Here is a 12,500-nt window from a genome sequence, read left to right as displayed (position 1 = left end):
TTGGGGGGTTGGGGGGATGTTGTACTAAGAATGTCTAAAAAAAAAAAAAAAAGTTTTTTTTTTTTTTTTTTTTTAAACCGAAAATTATGGTTGTTTAAAACCTTGAGGTTACATAGAGAGTATTTTGCGTAGGATATGAGCAGTTCCCATGAGCACTATCTTTTGAACTTCTGCCATTTTTGGGTTTCCTGGTATCTGAGTTAGGTAGCTATCAGCCCCTTTTGCTATCATTCCCAGGGCACCTATGACAACAGGTATTGTTTTAGTCTTCAGCTTCCACATTTTGCTGATTTCTATTTCAAGATCTTTATATTGCTCTCGTTTTGGTAGGTCCTGACAGATACGTTTATATCGATTGGGACAGTCATATCAAGAGGAGGCATGTTCTTTGTTTGAAGTCTTTCAATATGATGTCTGGCCTATTTGCATCTATCTTCCTGTCAGTTTGAATGGTGAAGTTCCAGAGGAGTGAGATGTGGTCATTTTCAAGCACTGGGGGGGTTTGTGTTCCCACCAGTTTTTTTCATGGGGCAAATCCAGGTTTTTACAGATTACCCAGTGAATATTGTGCAGCTCTATCGTGCCTGTTGAGATACTCTGTAGGCGCTAGAAGACTGCACTTGGAGACCACATGGTCAATGGTTTCATTTTGTTGCTTGCATACACGACACGTTGGACTGCTTCTGATCTTTAATATGTTGGCCTGGTAGTTCTTGTTGGTAGGCATTGATCTTGAGCTGCTATGATAAACCCCTCTGTTTCAGATTTTAAGCCAGAGGCCATTAGCCATTGATGGGTCAGGGCTTTGTCGATATCTGCATTATTCGCTCTCTTTGGGTATTTGCCGTAGAGAGGTTTTTCTTGCCATTTATTATTCAGAATATCTAAGGCCGCAGTTTTGGCACGGGTTTTCATGCTTTTTCTGTGCTTGTTTCTTGTATGTCTATCTCTAATTCCGAAATTGGTTGTATTCGGAATTCACTTAGATATTCCTTTGCCTGTTTTGTGACTGAGTATGATGCTTTCTTGTTTTCATGTTTTGAGACAAGTTTTAACATCCAGTCCTCAGAGTTTTTCAGGTAGGTGTCTAGGCCAATTGTAGCAATCTTCATTGTTATTGCCAGTTGCAAAAGACACGGCCTCCCTCTTTTCTTGGCAGATAGAGTCGTTCTGTATCTGCCTTAGGGTGGTGCATTCTATGCATTGTCAACAGTTTCCTTATTTTTCTGTCGAGCTGACATATTTCAGTAATTGACCAGTTAACAATATTGAAACTGTAAGTCACGACTGGTATAGCTAATGCATTGATTGCTTCGATCCTGTTTCTTGCATTCAGCTCTGTCTTGAGTATTGCTCTCACTCTTCGATAGCATTCTCTCCTGATCCTTTCCTTCATCTCTGAATGCCTTATTCCGTTCCCTTCAATTACCCCTAGGTACTTGTAGCTCTCCGCTGGGTCTAGTTCTTTTATGACATTCTGTTGGTCAAGGTTAACGTTAGATGTTTCTGTCATTTTTCCTTTGATAAAGGTAGCCTTTGCACATTTATCGAGGCCGAATTGCATTCTGATGTCGTCACTGAATTGTTTGACTATCGCTAGTAAGCCCTTGAGTTGTTGATCATTTTTTGCAAAAAGCTTTAAATCATCCATGTAAACGAGATGATTTATATTTTTATCAAACATTTTATACCCGTACTGCGGACTTTTGCTTTATGTCGGTACAAGTTGGCTCCAAGTCTCACTCAGAGACCTCAAGAGACAACAGGTTTGAAGTTCACGTTGTTGTTATGCCTAGTGTGCCATATATTTGTTTTTTTATGTGTTGTACTAGCGAATGTCTAATTAATAAATTTAAAAAAAAGTTTGTTTTAAACCTTGGGATTACATAGAGAGTATTTTGCGTAGGATATGAGCAGTTCCCATGAGCACTATCTTTTGAATTTCTGCCATTTTGGGGTTTCCTGGTATCTGAGTTAGGTAGCAAGGCCAGGCTTTTGCAAATCATGCCTGTTGAGGTACTCTGTAGGCGCTAGAAGACTGCATTTGGAGACAACATGATCAATGGTTTCATTTTGTTGTCGACATACACGACATGTTGGGCTACTGCCGTTCTTTAATATGTTGGCCTGGTAGTTTCTTGTTGGTAGAGCTGCTATGATAAACCCTTTTGTTTCAGATTTTAAGCCAGAGGCCATTAGCCATTGATGGATCAGGGCTTTGTCAATATCCCCATTATTCGCTCTCTTTGGGTATTTGCCATAGAGAGGTTTTTCTTGCCATTTATTATTCAGAATATCTAAGGCCGCAGTTTTGACACGGGTTTTCATGCGCTTAGCTTTTTCTGTGCTTGTTTCTTGTATGTCTATCTCTAATTCCGAAATTTGTTGTATTCGGAATTCACTTAGATATTCCTTTGCCTGTTTTGTTACTGAGTATGATGCTTTCTTGTTTTCATGTTTTGAGACAAGCTTTAACATCCAGTCCTCAGAGTTTTTCAGGTAGGTGTCTAGGCCAATTGTAGCAATCTTCATTGTTATTGCCAGTTGCAAAAGACCACGGCCTCCCTCTTTTCTTGGCAGATAGAGTCATTCTGTATCTGCCTTAGGGTGGTGCATTCTATGTATTGTCAACAGTTTTCCGTATATGTTCTGTCACGCTGACATTTTCAGTAATTGACCAGTTAACGTTATTGAAACTGTAAGTCACGACTGGTATGGCTAATGCATTGATCGCTTCGATCTGTTTCTTGCATTCAAGCTCTGTCTTGAGTATGCTCTCACTCTTCGATAACATTCTCTCCTGATCCTTTCCTTCATCTCTGAATGCCTTATTCCGTCCCCTTCAATTACTCCTAGGTACTTGTAGCTCTCCGCTAGGTCTAGTTCTTTTATGGCATTCTGCTGGTCAAGGTTAACGTTAGATGTTTCTGTCATTTTTCCTTTGATAAAGGTAGCTTTTGTGCATTTATCGAGGCCAAATTGCATTCTGATGTCGTCACTGAATTGTTTCACTATCGCTAGTGAGCCCTTGAGTTGTTGGTTATTTTTTGCAAAAAGCTTCAAATCATCCATGTAAATGAGATGATTTATATTTTTATCAAACATTTTATACCCGTACTGCGCGTCATTGAGCAGTTTTGAAAGAGGTATTAAGGCTAAACAAATCATCATCATCATCATCATCATCATCATCATCGTCATCGTTATTGTTATTGTTATTATTGTTATTGTTATTGTTATTATTGTTATTGTTATTATTATCAGAGTATATGAAGAAGGGACATTGTTTCTGGGCTCTGAAAGTGCTCCCAACACGACTATTTCTTGCTGCTGCTACCATGATATCTCTGGGAGAAGAAACAGCCAAGAATAGGGAGGTGCCAGGGTGTGTATCGAACTAAAACCGGCGAGAGGAAAGAGTTAAACACACCCAAAATAGTGATCCAAAGCATTTGAAGTGATATCGACTGTGACACACCACGCAAAGAATATGGCATTATCCAACGTAGATCCCTTCTTCTTCTTCTTCTTCTTTTCTTCTCCTTCTCCTTTTCTTCTTCTTCTTCTTCTTCTTCTCTTCTCCTCCCCCTTCTTCTTCTTCTCTCCCTCCCCCTTCTTTTTTTCTTCTTCTTATCCTCCTCCCCTTCTTCTTCTTCTTCTTCTTCTTTCTTCTTATCCTCCTCCCCTTCTTCTTCTTCTTCTTCTTCTTCTTCTCCTCCTCCCCTTCTTCTTCTTCTTTTCTTCTCCTTCTCCTTCTTCTTCTTCTTCTCCTCCCTCTTCTTCTTCTCCTCCCCTTCTTCTTCTTCTTCTTCTCGTCCTCCTCCCCCTTCTTCGTCTCCCCCTCCCCTTCTTCTTCTCCCCCTCCCCTTCTTCTTCTCCCCTCCCCTTCTTCTTCTCCCCCCTTCACCTTTCTTCTCCCCTCCCCCTTCTTCTTCCCCCTCCCCTTCTTCTTCGTCCCCCCTTCCCTTCTTCTTCGTCCCCCATCTCCCTTCTTCTTATCCCCTCCCCTTCTTCTTCTCTTCTTGTCTTATTTCTTCTCCCCTCCCCTTATTCTTTTTTTTCTCTTCTCTTCTTATTCTCTCTCCCTCCTCTTCTTCTTATCTTCTTCTTCTTCTTTTCTTCTCTCCTTCTTCTTCTCCTCCTTCATCGTCTCTTCTTATTCTTCTTGTTCTTATCTTCTCCTCCTATCTTCTTCTTTTACTCTTTCTTTTTTCTTCTTCTTCTTCTTCTTCTTCTTCTTCTTCTTCCTACAGCATTCACCCGGGGTGGATTGAGCTGGCTTCGTTCATCCTCAATGCTGCATCTCTCACAAACGCCGGTCAGGTCTGGCGATTTAAGGCTAACGACCATGTGATCTCCAACAACTCCTTATTCCAGCGGCGGACGCCGTAGATATGGGGGCCTAGGGGAGCTGGGGCCATTTCTTCGTAGGTTGGGTTCCAGGTCAGCCTTGACCGTCATCAGCCAGGTTTTTCGTTGTCCATCACATCGCTTTCGCCAACCTTGAAGGGGAGCTGAGGCCATTGCTTCGTAGATGAATTCTTCTGATTGACGACGGAGGGCATGACCCAGCCAACGCAGACGTCTCGTTAGGATGACTTGTCGGAGGGAGGTGATTCCCCTTTCAAGTACACGTAAAGAAGCATTCTATTGCTAAATGCATGGGGGAGGATTTCGTGTTTTTTTTCAATGCAGAGCGAGGATTTCATAAGTATTAAAATTGCTAGTCAGAAATATTAAATTTCTAAATATCTCATAGAGATATGTACGGTGGTGGAGCGATAGAGTGGTTGTTTACTGTCAACTTAATGTGACAGTAAGGGAATTACACCACCGCTGTTTAGCCCTAGGAAGCATCGACGCTTCCTGTTGGCCTTGACACATTTCCTGTGTCCTTATATATTTACGAAGAGGAGACAAATACCCCCAACAGCTAGGCCTGCATCTGGAGACACGCATGTTTCAGGGTCTTTTTTCCTATTTTTTGGCTATAACTCTCTAAAAATGCTTATATAGTTATTTCCCTTACAAACCCGAGCAACGCCGGGCGATACTGCTAGTATATCTATAAATATAAAGCTGAAGTTGTCTGTGTGCGCCACGTTTGGTAGCCTTCAACTAACACTATCTCCTCCGAGACCCTACGGCGCAAGTTGACCAAAATTGAGAGTATGATAGAAGAAGGGTTGCTCTTCCTTCCGTAGAACATAAACCATGTTAACACCAAAAATTATTTACATCAAAAAGGTGCATTTTTTCTATGAAAATCCCTATTTTTTACGATTTTTTGACTGCTATGTCGCCATTTTTCAGTGTATTTCAACCAGAAAAATGTTCACTCAAAGAGAATAACAAGCCACATAATGTAAAATTTTTACTTTTCAAAAATTTCAATTCTAAAGGGTCGAAACAAACCCGGGCAACGCCGGGCGATACTGCTCGTTCTCAAATAAAATACACAATATGATATAAATATCACTCATTAACTACATGTAATATCTGTAGAATATTAAGCAACTGTCATTACCTTTGCATTTTCTAGGCGTGCCAGTCCATCCTTTACAACATCTGCGGCACGTTCTACGAACTCTTTTATAAACCAGGCTGTATAGAGAAAGATCGTTAGAACAGTATATATAAATGGAACACAGTGATAACAGTATCTCACGATCTCTCACTCACACGCACACACATATGTATATGTATGTGTACATATATGTGTGTGTATAATATATATATATATATATATATATATATTATATATATATATATAATATATTACACGGCGCCACAATGGCCTCGAACACACAAGTGCAAACAAGGGAGACAGAGAAAGGCAGAATGCCACTTATATTTGAACACCTATACAAATATTCCTTTAAAATAACTTTTCTTTTAATTTTTCTAAATTTAATTATTTAATCGTTACAGTTGAAAAGGTCTCAAAATGACCGAAACCGGTACTGAAATGTTCTTTAAAAGTATTTTAGCATTTTCTATTTTGACTTGTTTTTCATAATATATATATAATATATATATATATATATATATATATATATATATATATGCGGGTTTAGGTATCTGTACGTAGCGGGACGTATGTATATGCGTATTCCTGTCGGTATTTTTACACGAGAGTACGTATGTATATATACGTGTGGATGTGTATATGTATGCATGCATGTATGTATGTACATGTTGACCATTAGTAACAAAGACAATTTACGAGGAAGTAGATAAACTGTTTAACCACAAACCAGACAACCGAGATCGACCATCCACTTGGTCTCCAGACATTTAAGTTAATTTATGACACCCGCCATTACACCCTTAGGCTTCAACAACCGGAATATGGCATCTTTCCGTACCTTGCGTTATCTCCTGACCACCCTTTTTGTTCTTCACCCCTTCACATTTCTTCATCCCTTTATATTTCTTTATATATTTTAAAAAATTTTCTTATTCTTATTTTTTTTCGTCCTTATTTTTTCGCTTCTTTATCTTTATCTCTATTTATTTATACTCCCATGTTTTTTTCACGTCTGTGTGTATTTATGTATTTATATATTTATATACTTGGATACTTTTTTTATATTCTTATATATATATATTTTTTTTTATATTCTTATATCCTTATATATATTTTTTAGATTTTTACTCTTTTGTAATTTTTTCTCTTTTACTACCTTTTGCACATACTACCCTTCCTCTTTGTGATCCCTAACTCACTAAAGATTCACCCCAACCCCTTCCCTCTCTATCTCAACATCCAAACTTCCTCATTCTACATCGAGTGAAAAACGGAATGGACGCTTTGATTTTCTTCTGGTGCCTCGCTCTGTCGTACGCGATTTTGAGGATTTGCATCCCCAACATAAAACTTATAATGTAATACATGTCCTTGAAGTAGTAATTGTACGCGGCTGAAGAAGGCTATAGACACACATTTACATCAATTATGCATTGTTATAAACCATCTAATAAAGGCCCGAAACATATGTACCGCTAAATCCTTTGCATCATGTTTTTATTTTGATATCTCTTATTATAAAAGGCAGATTTTATCTGCCTCCCTTTGTCTCTTATAGAAATCTACAATATAGGATTTCTTCAATTACAATTTACCTAGCATTTTTAAGAGTAGAATACATCGGGTCGTACCAGGTCCAGTTTTTAAATTTCACCCTAATTAAGCAAAATTTCGAGAAAAACTCACATTGTGGTGTGAAGTGAAGTGCTTTTCTTAGTGGGGCTACAGCAACACACACACACACACACGCACACACACACAAAAACGGAGCGATCTGCTTCACTCACGCTATCACCCTAATTTCTCCTCCTTCTCTTTGCAAGTGTGCAACGATTAAAGTGAAAGTATTTATATAAAACGGATCACTCATGTTATCACCATAATTTCTCATACTTTCTCTTTGCAAGTGTACCTTAAACCACTACTAAAAAAAAAACACAGCAAAAAGAAAAAAATAATACATAAGATTTACTCCTCACACAATTCTTCAATTAGAGTTTACCTATGATTTTTCAAAGTACTTCCATTCGGTCATGCCATACAAAATTTCTTTCAATTTCACCCCCAATTAAGACAAAATCGAGAAAACTCAATATTTTAACATTTCACTCCGAAAGCATTGATGTACATGTGTGCGTGCGTGAGTGTGTGTGTGTGTTTGATGGGGTGTGCGACACAGAAAGTGTGGTGTGTAAGTGAAGTGCTTTTGTTAGTGTGTGTAAAGAGACAGAGAGAGTAATGTTGTGCTGTGTGTGTATGTGTGAAAGACAGAGATAACTGAACTTTTTTTATTCACTTTTTGTAGTGAGTGACTGAGAGAGAAAAGAGAGAGAGAGGTTATGTATGTATATATGTATGTATGGCTTCAGTGACACACACACAAAAACACATACCTACGTAGACCTAAATCACGCACACACACACACACACAAGCGGAGCGCGAACTTCAAAAGAACTTCGCGCGCTATCTATCTGGTTTGCCATTCCTCACACACACGCATACACATACATATATGACAGTGAAAAACACAAACGTTTCAAACAACTACATACAAACACGTGTGTGTTTGTTATTAGTAAAAAAGGCGCCAAACACAACTCACTTCTCATTCGAACACATTTGCAAAAACACACCGACGGTCGAATTGCCATAACAATACAGAAAAGGTAAATTGGTTTTTAATTTACTTTCTGTCGTTAAATTTTGGTAGTATTAATTGGCGAGCGTACTTCTGTTGTCAATTGTTGACAGAAAGAAATTGTAAGCTAATAAGGTGTGTGTGTGTTGTGTGTGTGTGGTGTGTGTGTGTGTGTGTGTGTAGGAAGTGAAGGATAAAAATATTGCAAGAAGTGGACAGATGTACATATATACATCCATACATACATGTATGTGTGTGTCTATGTATGTGTATTAATGTGTGTGTGTTATCTCTATATAAAGCTGAAGTTGTCTGTGTGCGCCACGTTTGGTAGCCTTCAATAACACTATCTCCTCCGAGACCCTGCGGCGCAAGTTGACCAAAATTGAGAGTATGATAGAAGAAGGGTTGCTCTTCCTTCCGTAGAACATAAAATTCAAATCGGACCATGTTAACACCAAAAATTATTTACATCAAAAAGGTGCATTTTTTCTATGAAAATCCCTATTTTTTACGATTTTTTCACTGCTGTGTCGCCACTTTTCGGTATATTTCGACCAGAAAAATGTTCACAAAATTTTTACTTTTCAAAATTACAATTCCAGCGGGTCGAAACAAACCCGAGCAACGCCGGGCGATACTGCTAGTATATATATATATAAAGGGCGTTTTAAGTTTCCCACTACGAAATCCACGGAGAGGGATTTTGTAGATGTGTGAACGAAGTGACACGGCGTGAGACTGAGACAAAAAATCAATAAAGCTGGCTAGTATCTCCACCATACATCGATGCTTGTGTGCCTGTGTCTATATATAAATACACACACACACACACACACACACACACAACACACACACACACACACGTAGATATATATCATTATATAGAATGTATTCATACATATAAACAATGAAATCAAAATCAAAATCAAATTCGATGACTGGCACCATACGAGTGTGATCGTTGACAGAGTGGATAACTGGCTTCCATGCCGGTGGCACGTAAAAGGGCACCATTCGAGCGTGATCGTTACCAGCATCGCCTTACTGGCACTTGAGCCCTGTGCTAGTAGGTTGCTAAGAGCACCATCCGAGTGTGATCATTGCCAGAGCAGCTAACTGGCTTCTGTGCCGGTGGCACATAAAAGGCACCATTCGAGCGTGATCGTTACCAGCATCGCCCTTCTCGCACCTGTGCCGGTGGCATGTAAATAAAGATTCGTGCGAGGTCGTAGCCAGTACTGCCTGACTGGCCCCCGTGCCGGTGGCACGTAAAAGTACCCACTATACTCTGGGGTGGTTGGCGTTAGGAAGGGCATCCAGCTGTAGAAACTCTGCCAGATCAAGATTGAAGCCTGATGCAGCCATCTGGTTCGCCAGCCCTCAGTCAAATCGTCCAACCCATGCTAGCATGGAAAGCGGACGTTAAACGATGATGATGATGATGATAAACATATTACCCCATATATTGATATAGAGTTAGGCTATAACAATGGATATCAAGATATTACTAGTTTTTCAAAAGTAACCAGATTTGAAGTTACTTAAATAAGTATTATTCACAGTAACTAACAAGCAAATCTCCTTATATCCGTATGTTATTGAAGAGAGAACTCAGTAAATAAAATAACAATAAACAAATACGAGGATTTGATTTAATTAATATTATTTTTTTATAAATGACTATATAAATAGTATATATCCAAATTTTATTAATTCTTTCAGAAGTAACAAAATAATATTGTAATATGAATATGAGTTATCTCTATCTCTTATTATAAAAGGCAGATTTTATCTGCCTCCCTTTGTATCTTATAGAAATCTACAATATAGGATTTCTTCAATTACAATTTACCTAGCATTTTTAAGAGTAGAATGCATCGGGTCGTGCCAGGTCCAGTTTTTAAATTTTCAACCACAATTAAGCAAAATTTAGAGAAAACTCACATTGTGGTGTCTAAGTCAAATGCTTCTCTTAGTGTGGCCTACACCACACGAACACGCACACACACAGTGTGCAACGAATAAAGTGAAAGTAATTCACTTTTTGTAGTGAGTGACTCTTTCAGTCTGCCACTTCCTCTTTACACACATAGACACGCAAATATATAAATAAAATTGTAAGCTAACGTGTGTGTGCGTGTGTGTGAGTGTGTGTGTGTGCGTGTGTGTGTGTGTAAGGGTGGGTGTGTGTGTGTGTGTGTGCGTGTGCGTGAGTGTGTGACAGGAAAGTTTTTTAGGACGAATATAAGACCTATATCCAAGTAGCAGAAAGATCACCCAAAAGTGTATATAGATATTTAAATGTATTTATATATTCATCTATACACAGATGTATGTATAATGTGTGTGTATATATTTCCATAGGGGTAACCTTTCACTCCATATAAAGTTTTTAGGACGAATATAAGATATAAAGTATATACAAGTAGCACAAAGATCGCCCAAAAGTGTATATAGATATTTAAATGTATTTATATATTCATCTATGCACACATGTATGTATAACGTGTGTGTATATATTTCCATAGAGGTAACCATTCACTCCATACAAAGTTTTTTAGGACGAAAATAAGATCTAAAGTTATCTCTAAGAAACAGAAAGATCGCCCAAAAGTGTATATAGATATTTAAATGTATTTATATATTCATCTATACACACATGTATGTATAATGTGCGTGTATATATTTCCACAGAGGTAACCATTCAAGCCATACAAAGTTTTTTAGGACGAAAATATTTATATATAAAAGAAAGGTTGTGTGTCTGTCTACTCCGATTTAGATTCCTAACTACTCCCACATTTTGCGATGCAGTTTAACCAAAACCGAGTATCTTATAGTCGTGATTCATATCGAGCCCTTCTGGGTATTGGCGCACGTCTACGATGAGTCTATGATTTTACAAATAATTTACCATCATTTTTTTCCATTTTAATGCATATTTTTTTTAATAAAGGGAAGTAACTCTCAAAATTCACACCAATATGCGTGCTCATATGCGACGTAATATCACATCAGCAGCATTTCCTCACACCCTCCTTGCACTTGGCGAAGGCAAAATACCAGGGGATGAAAATGGTAATATTGCCATCGATTCCATTTGTACCATTGTTAAGACGCCTTCTGATCTCAGAGATGCAGTGTTCCCAGATCTACAAGCTAATTATCAGAATATGGATTGGATTGGCAAAAAGGCTATACTGGCCCCGAGGAATAAAACTGTTCACCATATTAATGATGAAATGCTAAAACTCATTCCTGGGGAAGTCTATGTATATCAGTCTATCGATACAACTCCTGACCCAGAGGACGTCATCAACTATCCAATATAGGTACTCAATTCCTTTGAGCACCCCGGACTACCACCACACTTTCTCAAACTTTAAGTTGGTGCCCCTATAATGCTCATAAGAAATTTGGTTCCCCCAAAACAATGCAATGGCACACGTTTGATCGTTAAGTCCTTATCTCCCACCGTAAGCTTATATCAATATTTGCCTGAATAATCATCATAATTCAGTGCAATCATTAACAGTACTTTCAAGCAATTGAGCCCCGAGCAACGCCGGGCAATTTTGCTAGTATATTATAAACGGCAAAATGTCTGCGTGTGTGTCCTTTATACAAATCCACAATTTTTCAGTTAGAGGGCTCGCACTTTCTATGATCATTCAAAACCGTCCAAGGGTGGTCGTGCACATCTTTACATTTCTCCAGTCACCCCGCAAAGCCATTAAAAAATCAATAGAAGTGACTTTTTTGTGAATTTTCTATCCAAAACTTAATCAAAATGCCCGAAACTTCATACGCCAATTGAATGCCAGCTAGCTGTATGTGATTGGTCGGAGATTTGGACAGTACACGCGTGTATGTGCGCACACACACAGCTGTATATGCTATCTCTCTCTCTCTCTCTCTATATATATATATATATATATATATATATTATATATATATATATATATATATATATATATTATATATATATATATATATAGAGAGAGAGAGAGAGAGAGAGAGAGAGGGGGGGGGAGGAGAGAGAGAGCATTATTACACATAAATGCCACACGCTAGAAGGGACTTTAAAGTCAAAACTACTGAAATAAATAGACATATCGAACCGAATGCAATTCTCGAAGGAATTCATATATGACTTGCTTCGAGAATTTCATTCGGTTCGATGTGTTTATTTATTTTAGTAGTTTTGACTTTAAAAGTCCCTCCTAGCGTGTGGCACTTATGTGTAATAATGCCCACTATATAATGTAAATAAATACATTTAAATGAAAAAAATTGATGGTTTTTTTCTCTTATGAGGTTTTTCACGC

The 12,500-nt window shown here is 38.2% G+C and overlaps 1 protein-coding gene across 1 annotated transcript in view; it reads right to left on the bottom strand.

Annotated features, from left to right (window-relative positions):
- The window catches only part of LOC118764574 (hemicentin-1-like), a 46,249-nt gene that overhangs the window by 15,732 nt on the left and 18,017 nt on the right, over window positions 1-12,500 (bottom strand). Inside the window, exon 3 of the mRNA XM_036505444.1 lies at window positions 5,528-5,604. Coding sequence (XP_036361337.1) covers window positions 5,528-5,604 — 77 coding nt within the window. The remainder of the gene's footprint in view (window positions 1-5,527; window positions 5,605-12,500) is intronic.

This window comes from Octopus sinensis, linkage group LG8 (genome assembly GCF_006345805.1).
Source record: "Octopus sinensis linkage group LG8, ASM634580v1, whole genome shotgun sequence".
NCBI classification, from domain to species: Eukaryota; Metazoa; Mollusca; class Cephalopoda; order Octopoda; family Octopodidae; genus Octopus; species Octopus sinensis.
The sequence above is the reverse complement of the archived record's forward strand: the minus strand, read 5'-3'. Positions and strand labels throughout refer to the sequence as shown.